The 21,447-nt window shown below is 38.0% G+C and overlaps 2 protein-coding genes across 3 annotated transcripts in view; one reads left to right on the plus strand and one right to left on the minus strand.

The window, feature by feature from the left end:
• The window catches only part of Cv-c (RhoGTPase activating protein), a 218,669-nt gene that overhangs the window by 189,252 nt on the left and 7,970 nt on the right, over window positions 1-21,447 (plus strand). For both annotated transcript variants that reach the window (XM_083036275.1, XM_083036282.1), the window contains exon 10: window positions 6,155-6,321. In XM_083036275.1, coding sequence (XP_082892401.1) covers window positions 6,155-6,321 — 167 coding nt within the window. The remainder of the gene's footprint in view (window positions 1-6,154; window positions 6,322-21,447) is intronic.
• Window positions 595-3,684, minus strand: LOC145935254 (uncharacterized). The gene is made up of 3 exons (XM_083036403.1): window positions 3,659-3,684; window positions 3,256-3,416; window positions 595-1,922 (listed from the first exon to the last, which is right to left on the minus strand). The coding sequence occupies exons 1-3, from the start codon at window positions 3,662-3,664 to the stop codon at window positions 1,748-1,750; spliced, it is 342 nt and encodes a 113-aa protein (XP_082892529.1). The 5' UTR covers window positions 3,665-3,684; the 3' UTR covers window positions 595-1,747.

Raw genomic sequence — 21,447 nt, forward strand, 5'->3', positions numbered from 1 at the left:
TTTCAATTTGATTGAATGCATCGGTAGTTGTGTGTTAATTAATGACACTTTGTTATGGAGAAGTAATATTTGCACCGTAAATACCAGACAGCTGTTACACAATAATATTTGACATACGATGTTGCATAATGACATTGTCTAATATTTAATATCTACGCAAATGATGGATACTGTAATCATGTTACTGTGTAATTGATGAATTTTCGCGACACAGCTTCGCATTCGACAACTGCCTTCCCATTTGCAATTATTTTAATTTAAATTTTTTCACGGTAAGACAAAACTAAAAGCTATATTAAAGCGTAATGCAAAGTACAATTAAATGAGGGAGATTCGCTCTTATTATTCGATATCAATAATTTTCTATATCGTATCGTTTTCCATCAATCAAGAATTTCAAGTATCAATTTGCAAAAAAACATTGATAATGTATTTATTACAGTTACAATTTGGCGAAGATTACTGTAGTCTATGGATAAATATGTAACGCAGTTTATACGCAGTATTAATTAATGCGCGCACTGTGCATTATTTAATCGGACAAACATATTTACCATCGAGTCGAGAAATGCTGCGCTGGCGAGAGAAGTCAAATTTCGCAAAAGCGGAGCGCACGACTTTCGTTTTGCCGAGTAACGAATTAATTCGCGACCGGTCTTTAAGAAACGCAATAAGAGTTTCGATATCCGAGTCGCGATGGCGCAATCGCGCATGTTTATGTGCGCCTCCGTAGACTCCTCGGTCGATTGTGTGTTTATTCGTGTTTGTCGCGAGCAAGCGACGGATTTATCATCATTGATTTCGTAATCATGAGGCAGGCGATTCTTTATAAGTTATCGTCGCGTCGCGCCGCAACTCTCGCAAGGGCAAGTGTCGAGAGAGAGATATAGTATCAAGGGTTGCATTCTTCCCGTCGATGACGCAGTGCGTCAAGAATTCCTGAGTTTGCAGAGATAAGGACGGCGCGGCTACCTCAGATTACTTTTATCTGTACATATAACCCCCTCTTTTTTTTCCATACATTTTCGGAGCAATTCGTGACAAAAGCTATTTTTAGAAAGAATCATAATTACATTTTTTTGAGATATTATATTATTAATGGTAGTGCGTGTGCGTATCGAAAAACGTACATTTCTCGAATATCGAAAATGTTGTCATAATGTTAAAAAATTATAATCATTAAAATTAATATTAATATATATAATTTTATTAATATAATGTTCCAATCTTTTTGTGTTTTTATGTGACCTGCGTATTCATTTACAATTTATTTGCACTTTAATAGGGATGCGATTCTAAGAAAAATAATGATTTAAATATTCCCAGCATTTTTGTATAGCTCTCGAAGTTAACAATCTTTCCATTATCGCTAATAATAACTTGACGACACACGTCGGCTATGCGAGGGACAGCCATTAGCTCGTCGAACGCATCGACAAATCTCCCTCATAAAATCCGCGGTCGCGACTCGTCAATAATCCACGAGGCCTTTAATTAGACGTTCGGGAACGAAAAAGAAAAATCGCACTGGCGGAAAGTTTATACTTGCTCGCGACGATTCTAGCGCGATGTGGTCTCGCTAAGGGGGTTGGAGCGCAGCCTTAATTCTCGAGGCGCAACGTTTAATAGTCGCGATAAATTCATACCGGAGTGAGCGTGTCCTGCTTGATTTGTTGTGGCCCGAATCGTTGTACTTGACTCGTTAGAAACGCGATTCTCGAACGACGTTAGAACTCCGCGCGGTGAGTCAGTAGAGCTGACCGTTGCTCCGGTCGAGGCTCTCATAAACAATGCAGCCGGACAGGAGACATTGCAGCGACCCACATGCCAAAAGAGGAATGGTACGGAACTGTCCTAGCAGCAAAGTCGCGTTTAAATCCCCGAAGAGTTTGTAGCGCGAACAGCTGATGCTCCTCGCGTGCCTTCGAAATGGCGAAATTTTAAGTGATATGATTATCGATATCATTAGGCTTGTTGACTACTTAAGTAGTCGCGATAACACACACACACACTTTGATATAAAATTAATATATTATAACATACTTTTTTAAATATTCTAATATCGTAAAATTATAATATTATCTCTCTGCGTTGAAATATTTTAATGTAAAAGTTACTTGAAATTTTAACATTTAATTTTAAGTTTTTTAATTATAAAAAATCACACGAGGAAGAGAAAAATACATTGCGTGACTTTACGTATTTAAACTTATTATTAAGGGTTAAGGACGCTCGATATTTATCGCGTTATATCGAAGCAATTGCTTCAATTATCTAACGCTAAAGCAATAACAACACGATGGTGTTGTCGATAATTACATAATACTAGCGCGAGCAATTAGGATACTTAGGCGTGAGAGGAGAATACTTATGAGACGGTATATACGGACTTTCACTTTTTGCGGGACGCGTGGGAGACAAGCGGGCGGTCTTATAAAAGTTTAATTTAATTCGCGGTTTCCACTACTGTAGCCTACAAACATATTCCGAGAAATGTAACTGGTATGCCACTGCGGCGACCCAGATGCCAAATGCGGCGAATAGGAATGATGCAGCTTAATAAAGTTTACTCTAAATTATAATAGCGTCATTTTCGCTATAATAGCGCGATCATGCGATTATTTTTGGACGAAACATATTTTTAATATCAAAGAAAAACTTGATATGATTTTTGTCATCTATGATTATTTTATTACTTCTAATATAGTATAATTGACAGAAAAACTTTAAAAAAAATGTATATTTGATATAGAAATTTATATAAAAAATTTATATATATCGAAGAGAGTCTTATCGAATTTTTAAATTTATAAATATAAGCTTCTCTGTGTTTTTTAAAGACATTCTTTTACAACCTCATGCTTTAAATATAGTGTAACAGCTTCGAAACTCTATCCGTTCTAAACCAATAGCTCTAACACATCGATGAGGTCTGGCATACGCACGAGTTTACGTCCGCACGTGCGTGCAAATTTGCGTACATGCGTGCGCGTGGGCACGTGTGTTTAGACACACGTACACATTCGTATCCATGTACAAAGTACACGATTGATCATAACTCAGGCGGGCTCTCGCGATCGAAGCACACTATGAATAGTAGCTAATTGACCCAGTTGAACCCGAGTCGGTCGGCGCAAGGCACGATATAAATACCGATACCGATACCGATACCGCCCATCAAATACGTACGAGAATCACGCGACTGCACACGCACACACACATATATACAGACATACGCGATTGCAAGGATATTACCGCTGATCGTGTCCGGCTATGGAGGATCCCAGCTGATCGCGTCCTTCGTGGAATTCCAACGACGCGACCGAACGTGGGTGTCGTGTCTGACGATCGGCGTGATAAATTAAGGACGTAATCTGATCGATCGCACACTCCATTCCTGGCCCGTCATTCCTGGCCTGGTGGGATAAATTTATCAAATCGTTCGCGAGTGAATTTTTCTGTCTCGCGACGAGCCACGAATTAAATCTGCCATTAAAATCCATTTATCTTAATCATAGCGATATAAAGAAGGAATATAGTAAACATGTAGCAAAAGATGGAAAAAAAGAAAAACGAAATACCTTCCAAATATGTGCATAAAATAATACTAATGTATTTTTATTGACACGCGGCGATAAATAAATAGATTTGTATTTACCGACATTATCGTGTCGATGATTGAAATTGAAATTTGCCTATTGATTTGTCAGACGAGCATCGTAATCGATAGATTTCCCACTATTTCCCAGACATGACTAATCTGTAATTAGTATATTCACGAAGCACGAACGTAATCGCCAGCCATTAACATTAATCTATTCGATAGCGTCGTAACATCGTTAGTGTACGATCTTGTTACGAGGAAGCATATCGAGTTGTATCGAGGATATAATCGATCCAGGCACGATCGCGTAGCCGGCAAAAGATATACTGTGCAATTTGTGATATGAAATTCGTAATGAATCGAATCATTCTTCATCGAATATAAAGTTGACGCATCAACGTCAACCCTCGTCATCTGATGTATAATACTTTATCGTGAGAATATTTGCCGTTATATTAATATCATAATTTTTTAACATGTATTTTGCTTTTTAATACAGCTTCAAAAAAGTTAAATAAATTTGCTAATAACAAAAATTTTTTTGATACGATAAATGCAAGCAAAGTAAATAATAATAAGTAGTGATGCGAAAGATCGAGAAAATGCACTATGATAATTTACGTATAGTTTGCTTTGAGCCGAATACTTACCGTATTCGCAAAATACGATATTACGTTCTAGTTTCAAGAAATGTTAACGATCAGAAAATATACACGCGCATTTATGTGTTTCGAGAAAGACACGGAATATAACGTTCGTACATGGAACAGATAAAAGATGATTAGTCAATCTTATCCGCTATCGATCGGGGGCTGCTCGTCAATTATTCCTACGTGCAATTTAATAAGTGAAAATAAACTCGCGCGCGATTGACATATATACGCGCGTTCATAGTTCTCATAATAGATTTTATTTCAATGACTCAACTTGTTCGAGAGAAATTTTTTTTCTATAATGGAACGATAACAATTTTTCTTTCTGTAACGAACAAATAATCAAATAGAATAACCACATCTTTTGCTAATGAATAGAAATATATTACAAAGAATAAGAATTACTATTAAGGCTCTTCCGTATTAAATACAAATATAAGTGATAGGCCTTAAGAGCCGAACGCGGATGTTGATGCGTATTCCAACGAAATTTAATTTTTCGCTGGAATTAAATTAATTGTGCACAGGGCACGAATTTTACTATCTATCTATATTTCTATAGTCCTATCTATAATTCTATATTCCTATAGGATCTATATTTTTCTCTCGCATCTAATTCTTTAGGGGGGTTAGAGGGGATGTATGGAATAAAAATCTCAAGTATGAGATTATTCCATACAAGACTTGGCAGTATACCAAGTAGTAAAATTCGTGCCCTGTGCACAATTAATTTAATTCCAGCGAAAAATTAAATTTCGTTGGAATACGCATCAACATCCGCGTTCGGCTCTTAAGGCCTATCACTTATATTTATATTACAAAGATTTTTATTACGACAATTATTCGCCGCAATTATTGAAAGATCGTTTCATTTCGAGAAGCCGAAGAATTGATCCTGCGATCTCGTTTAAAGATTATAGATCCGAGATCTGGTTCAGCAGATCTAGGACAGCGTTGCGTAAGTCGTGACAGAAAAGCTCCGAACTTTTTACGAGCGATTGACTGTGACGTATTTACAAAGAAATTCTAGATGATGTGGAGAAACAAGAGTCTGTTATATTTTTAGAATAATAATAATAATTTTAGTTTCTGCTAAAAATAAATTCGCAAAATAGAATGACTAAACTACGCTCGATGGAATAATCAGCTAATAATTCAAATGATAATATAATTGAAATACATGAACACGCACAATAACGTACGGCATATTCTAGTATAATTTTTATAATTTTAATTTAATATATTATATACCTATATATGTATATATAAAATTTTATATTTAATTTATTTATTAAAATTTTCATTATTAGTAGCTATTAATAGTTTAATCATGATTTTCAATATTTGTTCGCGAATTTAAGTAATACAAGGAAATTCTTTTGTATTTATTACACGTCACTTTGTATGAGATTTTGTTAAATTTGCGAGAAAATTTAGATACAAAACGTTTTGGATGTTGTGAAATTCAATCATATAGTGATGGCTGTATGTAGAAGTAAAAACGACGGCTATTGTCTGAAAAAAAAAAAATAAACAGAGGAAGAGTGGGGACGGATTGACAATGCGGGGCACAGAGTCAACGTATGACGGGCCCATCGAGGAGATTAATGCCCGTAGAGCTAAATGGACATGGGTTCGGTCTATTGACGTATACTTGCGCGTGTATACTTGTGCGCGTTTAGCGCGCTCGATAATATAATCAAATGACTCCTGAATGTCGTCGATGCAACAAACAAAACGTGGCCAATATGCGCAGCGGATGTTTTCAACGTTATCAAATATCGCCGCGATGCACTTTTCGCACTTTACGTAAATACGCGCGTAAGCGCGATGTCTTACCCTATCTCGCGCGATAATGCAAACACGCGAATAAAAATTGACACTCTTCGTGTTACAGATTATCAGTTCCCGATAGACGTTTCCGGCGTAGCCAAGGATCATCCCTTCCTCGAGGCGGACTCGCTGCAAAGCCTCTTTCGGCGCCTGCACGCCCTTAATCGTTGCGCCAATATGAAACTAGACACGCACCATCATACGCACCACAGCACGAGCCATAGCAAAAGCGTGAGTACTCAATTAAATTGTCTATTCGATGCGATATCAAAGCAAACGCAGCGCGGCGCACAGATGCAACGACGAGGCTTTGATGCATTTTAACGAGAATCGGATTAAATCTCAAGTTGGAGATTTAGATTTTATCAAAGATTTTATCGGATAATTAATTAATGAGAGAGCTGAACACATTGAATTGATTTTCGCATTTTACGTAACTCTCTCGTTGTAAGTGTAAGAAGATTTGCAAGAGCATAATATCGCGTTCTGTGTTCTTTTTGTATATAATATTTTTCCTTTTTCTCCCCCGGGAAACTTATCTTTCTTTTCTTTGAATCTTTTCGACTTTTAAATGTTTCTTTCTTCTTAAATTCTCGTGGCATTTTCCGAGCACTCCCTTGAGAATTCTTCAAAAGACGATGAGATTTAAAAATCTCGAGATCTCGAGAAATGTCGCAGGACAGGTCAAAGTATAGGTCAGTTTCTCGAGACAAGGGTAGTTTGCCTACCTAAATATTTCTTAAAGTTTTATGGTCATAATAAAATGAATAGAATACCATGTTTTGCAAAAGTTTTCCCAGCACGTCGTATAAATTTCTGCATTTCCTTAATGTTTATTTTTTTGCATTACATGTCAAAGTTGGACTTTGATAAAACTGAAATAAAAAGATGAAAAATTTGATTAAATAAATTATTTAATTTATCAAATTTGATATTTAGAGTCAATTATTTTAGCTTAATTAATTATTTAAGATTATAAATAAAATGAATAATTTACATATAATTAAAGCAAGATACATAATAAAATATTATATATTTTAGATTAAAGAAAGACTAGAATGAAAATAATTAAATGTGTCGCTATTAAGAAATTTAAACGCATACCCTTATTCTCATTGATATTCTGGCTTAATAATTCACGACATATCGACATATTGAAACAGCACATTCTTTCTTATGACACGTTCGCACATATGGTTATTGCTATTCATTAGGCGAAATCCGTGCTATTCTTATGACTATTCGTGGAAGAGCGAACAAGCGAACGGAATAGCAATTAACGGTTATCACGTGACAGGGATAAACACGCAGTTAATTACTTTGGAAAGCGCACGCTGGACTGCGCAATCAAATCGTTATCGTAACGATGTCTCTCTGAGGTTATAAATAGCAGTACACTTTTCTGATTTGGTTAATTTTTATATCATTTATCATATTAAATATATTTATACAATATTATTTATTATATCGAAAAATTCTTATATCATTGACTGATATTATTATATGATATTCGTTATATATATTCGTTACGTAAAAATTCAGCGTTGCTCTGCCACTTTGAAGCTGCAAATAAATTTAGCACAAATTACACAACTTGGAATCGTTTTTCATATTTTTTTTTCTACGCGTGTTTTACGTCTCGCGCACATTGCAATCGAACCGGTGTTTCAACTGTCGGAGTGCAATGACCCTGTCTTTCTAACTTTACTATCGCGCGCGACACGTGGATCAAATTCAGCTAATCCGAAATAAACGCGGCGAATCTACAAGCCAGCAGTGATCGTAAAGATCAATCTGTGTGAAAACCCGAGTAGGAGTATTATTATTGGGTCGTTCGGAGCAGGAAGCGTTCACCGTAACGCGCGAAGGAGCTCACGTCGCAAATCAGAGAGTTAAAAGCATTTCGACGAAAGTCTAAATCAATTATATACGATCCGGTGCTCGGTCGATCGAGATAACGGCGTGGATCGGGTTGACGTGCCATCATCAGAGAAAGATATCGCTCGAATTCATACGCGTGACGAGATCATAATGATGCCACAAAGAAGCTGAAATGAATGGAGAGAGGAGAAGAATGGCAGATCGATCGTGTCTTCCTAGATATTTAATTCGTGTATTATTATATCGCGTGTGGATCTTGGCTTCGAGAAGCTGTGAATAATGGATTCGATCGGCCGGTTGCAATTCATCAATAAACTTCTTGGAGTTTGTTCCACCGCGCGTGACGAATCGAAAGCATGCTATTATTATATATATCATCTGCATATAAGTTTTTTTATAGGAAGATATTAATTGTTCGAAATTGTTTAAGACAATTTCGATATGTCTAGAACACATTTTACATATAGAAACGCGACTTCGTTCATGTCGTACAACGTGTAGGTAAACTCGCTAAGCAAGAATTAGCTCATCGGAACCGATCATAGCAGATACTAAAAAAATAAATAAATAAAATAAACTTTGGGATAGTCGATAGATGACGATATCACACACGACTCTCCGTATGATCGACGACTTTCACGCCCATAAAGGGCTCACGCACACGCGTGCGTGCGTGCTCACTGGTAGCAGCTGCGACAAGTTGCGAGCTCTCACCGGAAACCGGCGCAGATCGTTACGCACGGTTGTGTCTTTGATAAATAGAAAATTTATACACGGCGACGCGGACGCGGTGCGCAAAACGGGCCGCGCAAAACAAATAAATAAGAAAAAAAAAAAAAAAAACTGGCCCGAGCATTTTTCAAGCAAATGTCCCCTTAGATGGGGAGAAAGCGCGTTTTGCGCGCTCGTGTTCGGATTACGAACGGATATACGTGCGCGAAGCATCTGGTGATTGCCTCTGCGAGACGCGCGAAAGTCTTGCCAAATTTGTAACTCGCGGTGACTCGCGAGAAATTGCGTGCGTGGTCGATTAGAACGATCGTCTGTTGTGTCGGATCGTTGCTTTTTTTAGCGAAGAATAGCTGCCTCGTACCTATATCGAACGAAACTGACGTAACGTAAATTATTTTCTTTAAAGCTGATTTTAATATCGAAGGATAAAGATTTTCAAACGCGCAAAAATTCTTATAAGAAAACAATACAATTATATATAAGGGCTCTCTTGAACGTAATCAAGTCGAGATAAAAAAATAACAATAAAAACTAAGTGTGATAGGGCGCGTATATATTTTATTGTAAATATAAAATTACTGAAAAATAAAATATATATCTTATAATAAAATTCTATATAATCTCTAAATATAAATATTGAAATTCTTGATATAAAAATTATTTTTTAGATTATATTTCCTTGTGCGAGAGTATGAAAAAATAAACATATATGAAGAAGTGTAAAATAAGGAAAAGAATTTCAGAAGGGAAATTTTTTAATTGCATTAAAAGAGTCTAATATTTTAGAACCACAAAACGTAAAGGATTTATCGAATATAATGCGTATAAATTTTAATTCAGTCAACCGCGCGAGGACGTTTTAATGAAGCGTTGAAAGATATGTCGGGGATCAAAATAAATTGAGATTAATCGAAAGCGGCGAGTAGAGAAAATATTGCGGCGCAAAGTGTCACTCAGGAAAATTGCCAAGTTCGTTTATTTTCTACCTACGTCTTATTATTTTATATTATCGCATTGACCTAGTTCGCGTCCAAGGCCCATTGATTCTCTCGCGCGAGCCAGGTAATTTTATTCGCCTATTTTAGACCGCGGTTGCTAAATTGCTCTCACCTTCGTCATGTAGGCAATATTATGCTTACACAGTTCTCGTAACGCATTAGGTAAGATTAGTTTACAAACGCCAAAATTATCTCTAGCTTATTCCCGCGATAATGGAATGATGATTAATTAATGAAGTGACAATTGACAATTAATTAAGGTATGACATTTTGACTTTTTATTAAACAATTATAAAAGAGAGTATGCTTAATATCGAGTCAAAGATAAGTATCTGATATTTCCATCTTTTTGTATCGCTATATTAAAAAAAAAAAAATATCTGGCCGGAAAGCGCCGTGAAAGAAATTTCGGCAAACACCGACCTTGCACTCCGGATGGAAAGCATTGATCGACGTGTGCGTTTACCGGGTGAAAGCTGGCCGTGATGAGATGTAATGATCTTCCACCGAATCGAAGGCCTTACGAAAGCAAAAGGCTGATACTCGGCGCCCTCCGGCGTCGTCGAAGTTCTCGCGGAAATCGTTTCTGCGTGGCACACAGATATATGTGCCTTGCGAAATGGTTGTAATTGATCATTACGAGGAAGCGAACACATAACATTGCCCGTGTGAGTGAATGAACGTCGGTGACTAGGTTCCCCTTGTTCCAGGACAACGTAATCCAGCGTAAAAATATCACGATCGCACGATTGCATAAACTGATACGTTATAGTCTTCCGCATTTTCCTTGGCGTCAGCTACTACTCTGACGCAAATAAACTTCAGTCTCGCGTTGAAAAACTTTTTGATCTCTCTTCACCAAGAATACAATGAGAAAACTTTTTTTCTCTCGCAAAGTCTCGAGGAAAGAACACGAGGCTCCGAAACACAGCGACTTTAATTACGACTTTGAATTTTGCATTTTCATTAAGATTGTGCACGTCAGTGGGGTCAGTTTAAGATTTAACGTGGAGAGGAAGCTCTTTCGCAGTCGAGTATTTTCGCGGGGAAGAGAAAGTGGAGAAATGACTGATGCGTTTTATAGGAATAATTTATACGCATGTGTGGCGCATAACTTAATTTGGTAAAGCAAAAAGCAACGAGTGTAGACGAGTAGTAGACATTCGCACGACTTTCGCTGCTTCGTTTTTTTTTTTTCCTCTTTCGTAAGAGGACACGTTTCGAATCGTTTTCATTCGGCCCTCCCTATAATTGTTATTAATAAAAGCTTTCGCTTTCCACGCATGCAATCACCGAAAATAAGATCTCTCACGTACTCTGTGTTTGTCGAATCAACGATACCGGCAATTTGCGGCAATTGGGTCGATTTAAATGACCGTCGTATTATCGTGCCCAATCGACCACGTTTTCGTGCCCTACTTCGACCTGGTTCTTGAAAATTACTGCCTCCCCGGAGCACTAAACGACTATGCCGTCTGAGGAAGGCAACAAATTGAGCCATTTAGAGAGAGTGAATGCATAAGATCCGAATCTATCGCAGGGAGTCGTGTTAAACTGATTTGAGCCTGCCTTTTACATGTATGTCTTGCAATAAAAGCGTAATTTGCCCGAACTAATTGTTAAATCTGGACATTATTTTTATATTATAATTATACTAATTAAATTTAAATAACTTTTGCTGTGGCATTGCGTGCATAAGTGTATTTGCGAAGCAATTAAAGAAAACAAGTTCTAAAGAACATTCTAAAAAAAAGTAACGTTTTTTAAAAGGTATCATATATTAGAGCCTTATTGAGATATCATAATTATTTAATTAAGATACATTTTAAGAATACTAATGATTGAATTTAATCTATATAATTCTTAATCGTGTTAATTATGTAAAATCTGTATGATTTAATCTATACTCTCTATTTTATCGAAATTTAATATCGTCGATAATTTTTTATACGATATTAATATTGTAAATAAGTTTTCAATTTTAAGAAAATGCGGCAAATTAAATTGATTGCCTCAGGCTTGTTAACTCGCGTTTACGGAGAACACGAAAATTGTAATCACGTTAAACGAACGTACGCTAATTCTCGACATTGATGAAAAGGAAAGGATAAAGGAGAAAGAGAGTGAGAGAGTACACACAAGAGTATCATCGACGTTCTATCATCGCGAATACAAAAGCGAGCAAACTGAGAGTAATTATTTGCCAGCGGTAGCCAGTTTTACGTGGCCTTTTACCGTGACACATACATATGTACACGTGGTTGCACACGCATACAGACATGTCGAGGAGTCGAGTCCGAGGATATTCTCGGCGAAAGATGGGAGGGAAAGTCCGAGCGGGATTTCGCGAGCGACTCATTTAAAATTGGCAAAGGATTAATTAAATCAGGCAGGATGGTCGTTATTAAAATATGTTCTATCCACTACCTCTTCTTCTTTTTTCTCTTTGATTTTTTTTTTTTTCGTGGTTTGCGTCGTTTTTCTTCGTCCTTCTATTTCACTTTTGTCTTCCTTCGTATATCGCCGCAAAATTTCTCTTTACGCACATCCTACTTCTCTTCTTTTTGTTGTCAATTTCAACTTTTTCCATCCATATATTATACATACGTGCATAATTTTCTCATTTCACACTTGGCTTTCTTTCAACCGTTTCGAGTCCGAGTTTCCTTTGCGTCTTCTCTCTCTCATCTCTCCAATCTCTCTGATCTACCTCGTCTTTTCTCTTTTTACGTATGCGCATCCGCCGCCCCTTTTCCGCTAGTTTTCTCTTTTTCCGACGCGATATGCTTTTTCTCTCCTTCCGAACGCTCTCGCATTCAGAACGCGTTCAGCAGGGAGTGGTGGTGCATGTAATTATATGTATACGCACCCGGGTTTGCCGGCGTCGACTTCGCCGCGCCGGTGCGTAAAACCTGAAAACTGGTTCGGTAACACGCAACCTCCCTGGCTCTGGCAGACTGCGCGGCACGGTTGCACCTGCGTATCGTGGCCACGCTGTTAACGGAGAACAGGGCGCGACGGTAATAACAATAATAATAATAATAGCGTGATCCTCACTCGGGAATTTTTTGCGCTGACAGAGGGTGACTTGACGGCAGCAGTTGTTTAAGGACAACTCTTTAGTTTTATTTTCATCGAGATAATATTACCTAGCTTCTCCCCCTTTATACATTTTTCTGAAAACACATGGCTCTCTCGATTTTATATATTTATTTTATAATTATATTGAATTTATCTTATTATTGTTTTATTATCTATTACTTTAGTAAAAGCAAGAGAAATTGTCAATGACATTTATTCGTGTCGTATTAAAATATTTTGCAGAGTACTCCAATATATGAATGAATAAATCCTTTCATTTATCTAACATTATGCAATCGATATCATTGTACAGGAACGACAATATTAGCATATTTGAGTGTATGATTGCGAGTCGCAGGTTAACAACGAACCGTTTAAATTGCTCTACTATAGACACGATTGATTTATCGTGACTGTTAGTTTTCTTGGCATTCTCTCTCTCGAGGGGTCGAGGGACGAAATTCGCGGCTTTTCCGAGGCTCTGATCTCTTTGAAAAGTACCGCGGATTGTTGGAGACAGGGGCAACAGAAACGATCACGACGATGACGACAATCGACATTCCTTCTCCGTCGATCGCAAACCGGTTGCCATAAATTCACGCGAACGAATGCGCGGCTTGCTCCCCCTGTTTCAACGTTTCTGCCGTAAGGCACTTTTTCCCCTGACACGACTGTCGGTGCTGCGCAAATCGTGCATAAATGCACTTATTTGTGCGCGACGTTTCGCCAAACAAACATTTATGTGCAGCATCCACACGTCAGGTTCACCAGACTTTTTTTGATTTTTATTTAGCAACAATTGATCTAGAATCTATATTTTTGCTGATAATGTTTTGTGAAAAAAAGTTTCAAATCTAGTATCTTTTTAATTAATGCATATATACAATTTTCCCTTAAAACGTTTTATTATCTATCATCCTTTTGACACTTATTTCTCTAGATTCCTGGAGTTTCTGTAATTTATACAAATAATATAATAAATATCTCGATATTTTTTTTATTAAAAGAACGAATTGGTCTCAAATCGCTTCAATTTCTATGAAAAAAAATGAATACGAACGGATATACAGACGATATTTGAAAGAATCATATTTTTATTCGTAAACGCGAATGCGTTATAAATTTATATCGATACATGTTTCTCTCTAGCGGCTCGCCTTTCGTGCCATCGCCAAGATGTTAACAAGTTTCGCGTTCTTATCTCTCGCAAATTAATCCAGTTTCAACCGCTCGACTCATGCTTGACGTACCTACTTGTACTACATGTCGCGTGAGAGAAAATTGCCCGTGCTCGGTAATTAACGCGGCTGGATTCGTCGGAATCGCGCCGAAAGCGTGTCATTTCTTCTGCGAATGCGTTAGGTACGTATAGAAAGTACATATCCTTGGATCGACATTCGAGCGGGATGTCGCTCGGCGAGACCACGAGAGAGAGAAAGATCCCTCCTGACCCGGGAGCCTTATCTGGCGATCGACGCGCGCGATTTCTATAAGGTGGCATACCGTAGAAATCGTACAATCGACAGGAAACGATCATTAGCGCGAAATAAATGTCCGCTTGTCATACGCTCGTGCATATAACACGCCCATTTCTATGCCGCACCGTTATAACGATCCGTTTGCCAAGACGCGGATCTAGTTTTTAATGGACCACCAGTTGCACGATGCACCTGCCTCACAAGTCGTCATTCGTCTAGAAAAAAGCTATCGGATTGTCCCAACTTTAACTAGGTTCCTTGTAATTCGCAGGCGTAACGGTACCTACCCATATGGCGTTTGCCGAGAATTTTAAAAACGTTTAAAAAAATAATACCAGCTGTCGTGTACTCTTTTGCTACCGTTCGATCATCCCGTTCGCTGTATTTATATATAATGACGAAATAAAAATCGCAGACTTATTCCGTTCTCCGGGCTGTCAGCTAGAAATGGGAATTGGAATAATTCTAACCAGGCTCCATTTCCCAGGTGTGTTGAGAGATTCTTACCTAGTATTCGAAGCGCACTCATTCACGACGATGATGACAGTCGCGCTATCAAATCCCGGTGCTTTATTTACACGCGTTGCAGTTAGGTACCAAGCCGACCAAGAGCCGGCTGACGTATTACCATAAATTTCCATCGGACCGTTCAGACGCCAATTAGCGTAAGTCGCACCGGGATGATGAAGACGGTGATACCGTTTGCGCTCGCTTAAATCAACCAACTGTCGCGCAAAACCGTTGCATAGCGCCATGTCCACTTAAATGCGATCAACGTATCCATGTCGGATTGAAAAGCAATCGCAATATTAAAGTTTTGAAAGTTAAGTCGAAGCACAAAGTCTGCTGCGATTCGTAGCGGAGAGAGATATTAAAAAGTCATCAAGTTCTCGTTAAGTTTATCAATTAATAGAGGTAAAAATTAATTTTCTTTAATATGTGTCATTGGAAAATTTTTCGAACTTGATTTAGTATTTCAGACTTAATTCATAATCATGACCTGTTTTTATTAAATATGTTTTGCGTTTGTCTTTTTTTTTTTTTCCTCAACTTAGGCAGTAAGATTACTTTCACGTTGTGTGTGTGTGTGTGTGTGAAATTCAATCATAAATCTTATGGTTTTCTTTACACTGCGTTTTGCGTTCTGCAAATCTCTATCCTAGAGAACGTCTTATAAGTGAGATACTTCGATGATGATGAATAATAATAAAAAACCGCGGTCGGTTTTCCCCGTTTTTATATCTTCCTTCGGAAATATTTAATTACACATACATATCTATAAAAAATACACACGTGGTCTCCAGTGGATCGTGGACACGTCACGCGCGTTAAACAAGTGTCACGTATCGCCTCGAGGCAAAGGGACGCGAGAGCGGGATGCTGCGCGAGATGATTTCTCTCTCGCGAGAGAGTCAAGAGAGAAGAAGCGTCAGGAGAGAAACGACCGACAGCCAGACAGCGCGGCGTCGTCGTCGTACGCGAAGCCTTGGCGTGGCAACGACGTTCCTTCGAGGTCGTATACTCAACGTAGGGACATTCAAGTCGGAATCTGCTCAGTCCGCTAGACTTGTAATAATTTTGCTACACACTAATACAATTAAAATCTCATTTGTCAAATTTCAGAAACCTGAATACTTATGTTCGTGTGATCTGTAATAAATTAACAATAATTATAATGATTATAATAATTATAATCGTGTATATTCTTATTAGATAGACCGTTTTTATTAGTAAAGTTAGTACAAAAAGAGAGAATCTTTATTTATTTATTTTTTATTTAATTTGATTTTACTTAGAGAGAGAATTTTATTTTATTTTGCTAATTTATTTAAAATCTAGTGAAACTAGAATCGCAACAACACAAGACGTATAATAATGGTCCGACTCGAGTGCCTCTGTTGCACCGGATGCAGCCGCGTGCCATTTATACAAAGTACATATGCGTGCATCGGGAGAAACTCCTACGAGGCGAAGAATTATCGCTGAAACGGACGCTGTCTTAATGTCTTCCTCGCGATTGGAATGATCGATCGACCGACTCGGCGAGCTGGTTCTCGCAAACGAGGATTTACTCACCGTTAGTGCGTCCCTCGAGCGCTCGTTAGTTAATGATACCGGAAGTAAGGGATGAGATGGGAGAGGTGGCGATGGAGGCGGTCGGAATTAGCGAGGCGTGACGCGAGTATCACCGTGCGAGAGGATTCGTAAGGAAACTTTGTAAAAAAAACACCAATCACCATCACATAAGATTCATAATTTTATGCATTTTGCATTTAGTTAACAACTAAGAGGTAATTTTGATATCAAGTCGACATTGAAAATAATTTTTTTTTTTCTATGTAGCTCTCTTCTCTTTATTCCTTACCCTCTCTCTCTTTCGGCGATTGTTATATTTTTATTTTTAGAACTCTATATTATTATTTATTATAATTTATTTCTTCAACTTTTGGAATTGAAGAGACCCTTTACTGATGAATGACGCATAAATATTCCTTCTGGCCCCTGCTTGGCCGGCAGTTTTTTGACGTTAAGCTAATTGAATTTCGTGATATACGTTTTGCACAATGACGGGCCATTCGTACTCGTTAGGCCGCTGCAAATCGAGTGTCACTGGTCGCGGTAGGCCGCAAGCTCCTATACGGGTGGTGAACCGCGGTGGTCGTACGGCCCAAATTTAGAACCATCATAGAGCGATGACCCAGATTTTCGAACGCTTTCGTTCACCGTGGGTGGTACGCGACAAAAATTCTCCGCTCGTGTTGCATATCGGCGTTAAATTTAGATATCTCAGCCTTTTCACTTAATGTAAAATATACTCGAGGAAAACTTCGTGCGAGAGAGTTTTGATTTTTCAGATTTATATTGTATATTATCACAGAGAAAATCAGGACAAGAAACACGCACAATGGGGAGGAAGAGAACGATATTAAATCTTTTTTTAAAAGACTAGATCGACTATGAATTCTGTGAAAAAAATAAAACGCTGTCAAAATAGAACTGTGAAATAAATATAGCAATTTTTGACGCTCTTCATTCTTGATTGTCGTATTTCGAGAAATTTGACTTGGAAGATCGAACGCGAATAGATTGCGTGGGCAAAAACGGTCCGGCGATCTTTTATGAGCATTGTCGATTCAGCGAGTTAAAATTCTCGATTCGAAAGTATGTTATCGTCGTATGCTTGCGAACGAGACGTCGGCAAAAGAAGTAGAGGAGATCGGCATTCCAGAGATTTCCGTCGATCGCGACCAGAGAGTTCGGAGCGTCGTGAATTTCTTCATTGACAATCGCGATTCAGTGACATGAGCACGAGAATTGTACGGGTTCGCCGTTGTGCTGGTTCGCCGTTTCTTTCAAGCGAAACATCGAATATATAAGATGTGCGGTTAGCAACGTATCAACCGGTCGTCATTGAATTTGTAGCCGCGACCTCTTTTTGCTCAGCGTCGTCTGGCATCGCGATTTCCTTCTTTCGTGGCACAACTGGCTTGTTTCTTCAAACCGCTATAAGTCATATCATTGATTTAATAAAATTGCAAACGTCCACATTAACATAAGTACAAAAATTATTACATGGAATTGTTAATATTATATAAAAAAAATTCCCATTTTAATTAACACTTATACATTTAATACTTAAAAATGAAATTTCTTTGGCTCTATATTTCTTTCAGAATTTACTAGTGAATTCACCACGATACAAATTTAAGTTTTTGCATACTATAAAAACTATTATAATAATAAAATGACGGAGTCATAATATTGATGATCCAATCAACCCTTTATTCTCTCGTTTACAGAAACAGTTAGAAGTCATTTACCCATATATTTATTAAGTTTCATGTTTCACAATTATGTTTAAAGCACGATAAGCGACATGTGGGTAGCTAATTAAAAGTTTTGTTTCAAGGTGGGTAGCTAATTAACTAGCTTAAAGTGGATATTAATTTTATGAAAGCAACAATGCTTGAAATTTCTTGCCGCAACAGGCTCCTTTTTATCTGACATGCGGGCGTCGTAAATTAAATTAATATCACTACGTATTCACCACGTCAGTTCATTAAAGGGTGCCTGATTGTGAGATACAGCATTTCAACTACAATTTATATATATCTGTCTCCAAATTATTATTATTTTTAGTATATAAAATTAACTCTATTTATTATTTTGGTTCAGCTGAAATCCCTCTTACTCAACAAGTTCCAATTCAAATATATATATTCACGCGTGCGTCTCGGACCTTCGTGAAAAACAACGGGCGGAGGTTTGTTCAACCTGCTTAGACGGAAGTGACGTCGGTCATGCACACGCGGGGCGACACGGCTCGTTGAATGCTGCGCGGAAATAACTCACGTATGGGGGTATCGTCACGTCTCTCGCAGTAACACGCCGGAACGGAAACGCGGATACGTGCATACGAGCGAGCGAATGGCGTAAGTCCCGAGCGGATGGTAATCGCGCGAAACTTATGCGTCTTCGAGAGAGAAAGGGAGAGAATCTTTGAAAGAAATAGAGAGAACCGATCTGCCGATGTCCGGCGCGCGCGATGCATTACGAAAGGTTCATCCTCCTCCGACAGGATGATGTCGGAGAGGATGTCTATCGCGACGTAAATGCAGCCTTCGTTATTGGCTCGTAGGATTTTCGCTCTTCATCGACGTGATGCTTGCATAATATCTGATGAAATATAGAGGAAACCTCTAGGAATATGACGTGAGATAAAAATCGTCGAGTATACGTATAATTTTTAACAAATATTGAACGTCTAATGAATCTATATAAGTTTTTTTTTACATACACAAAAATGTAATTTATAAATTTATAAACAATTTAAAGTTATATCTGTATAAAATAAATTTTATTTTGTAGACGCTAAATATTTATTACAATTTACGTCACGAACGCGCGAAGATGAGATTTATTCTTCTTCAAGGTTTACTTTGGCCCGGAAAATCATTACCAGCATCCGAAAGCTTTTCGTTTCACCGTCTTATTGCTCTCGTTACTTTCGCTTCCCTCGTTATCGAGGGAAGAGAAACGACACGGTGACCTCTGTGACTACATAGTATATATCTCGTCGAGCCCCCATAAGGTGACTAAGCCGAAATAGGCGTCTTTTCGTGCGCCGAAGACAGTTGGCTTTCTAACAATGGGACCGACATCGCTTCTCGTTACGAAACTTGACGCCTTTGTTGTTCCCACGTGGGCACATACATCGATCGACGTCGTGAGAGTATATGTGTATGTATATATGTACACACGTGTGACCTCATGTGATCCTCGCTACATGACAATGGACCTGGTTTCACCGCGCAACATCTCACACACGGTTTGCACGGTGGCACCATCGGGACCACTTCTCACCCAGAAGAGGTCACATTTTGAATCTCTCGCTCCCCATCAGATTTTTATCGGAGCGTTACGAATGCACAATGTGCGAAAAAGAAAAAAAACGCGACTTGATTTCTAAAGAAAATTAAATAACTTCTTAAAGCGTCGACATATTGATGTCATCGCGAGTGAAATTTCTCTCTTCACACCCTCTTTTTTTCTTCCTCTTTATTCAAAAGGTTTCGAATAGTAATAATAATAAGGAACAAAAACAATTACAATTACAATTATTTTAAAATAAAATAATGAAGATAAAAGAGAGCCATGTGTTGTAAATATAGCGTACTCAATTAACGAGGAGTGCATTTCTTCCTACTTTTTATTTCCAATTATTCTTAAATAAATCACGCTGTATTAATTACATACAATAATGAAGTCGCTAATGATTTCTTCGATGAATGTACATATTTCCGAAGGAAATATTTTATTTATAAACCGCAGGGCCACCGGAAGGAATAATTAGAGGCGCCAAAATAGTCTCGCAATTCCTCGCCTTACATCGACGTGAACCTCGTCTCGCGATTCCTCATCAAAGACGACGCTTGTCACCGAGGTCGTCGTCGCCGTCGTCATCCGGTCGATTTTATTTCCGTCGCTTCGACGGAAGGGTTTCGAAAGCCCTGCCTGCCTGCAGCATCAGGCCAACATCACGTTTCATGTGCGAAATGCACTTGGAAATCCTAATGATCTATTTTCTGGCGCGCCCACGCTTTTTCCTCTTATTTCCCGGCTGATATCCATTGCGCGTGTATATTTTTATCCGTGGCCCACATCCCCGGGGGAGAAATGCTCCGATTCATTATTATCGCGTAATCGAACGAGGAAAAGAGGAGCGAGAGAGAAGAATCGCGAAAGAAAAGACGAGATCTCTCTCGTTTCTCTTTTACCTCTCGTCCACGAAGGCGAAGGCCGTAAACCCATTTCGAGCACCAGCACTCAGTGCTACGATCGTTCCAGTAAATTATTTTTTACGATACGTGTAATCGTATCTTTGCCCTGGGGACGCGCGCCGCGTTATTCCTATAAAACGGAATTTACCGCGACGATAAAAGCGCGAGATCGTTCCCTCCGAATGGAGCCGAAATGATTGTGCGTCTGCTTGGAAGTTTCTTCGAGATGAATTAGGAACATACGCTCCGGTCGTATTACTTCATCAGAGACGAGCTGTTGAATGTGGTATAATGTTATGATACAAGTCAGTATATATTAATCAGTTATAAATTTTAAAGGGTATAATAAAATGTGTAATCTAAGAAACATAGTTAAAACACAACTATTTTGGCATAGAAATTTAAGAAGTTTCTTCTTTTAATAGGTATTTAATCAACGAGATATAACTATGTGCCATATTTAATTTATTGATCATTAGAATAACACAAGTGCTACGCGCGCATTATTCTTCTGTTTTAAAAATAAAATAGAATGATATTTAAAAAGAAAGTAATATAAAGTTTGTTTAAACTCGATTAATATTTTTTGATAGAAATCAGCTGATAACTGTCAAAAAATATTAATCGAGTTTAAAGAACTATAATAACATATTATTTCAAATATATTACTATTATTTTAAAATTTAATTAGCAAATTAACGCTTTAATCAGCTGATTTCTCTCAAAAAATATTAATAAAGCGTTAATTTGCAAGTTAAATATTAAAATAATAATATGTGACTGCGACTTACGATGGAAAAAAAAAAATGTCGAGTTTCTTGATCTGTTGGTCTCCTTTGCTTAATTATTATTACGCCAGCCGATGACCTCGCGGTTATCGAGCCGGTAATTTTGTTTTTCTCTCTG

Source organism: Prenolepis imparis, unplaced genomic scaffold (assembly GCF_030444845.1).
Source record: "Prenolepis imparis isolate NDT839.2.m4 unplaced genomic scaffold, iyPreImpa1.0 SCAF_1, whole genome shotgun sequence".
In the NCBI taxonomy this organism is placed as follows: domain Eukaryota; kingdom Metazoa; phylum Arthropoda; class Insecta; order Hymenoptera; family Formicidae; genus Prenolepis; species Prenolepis imparis.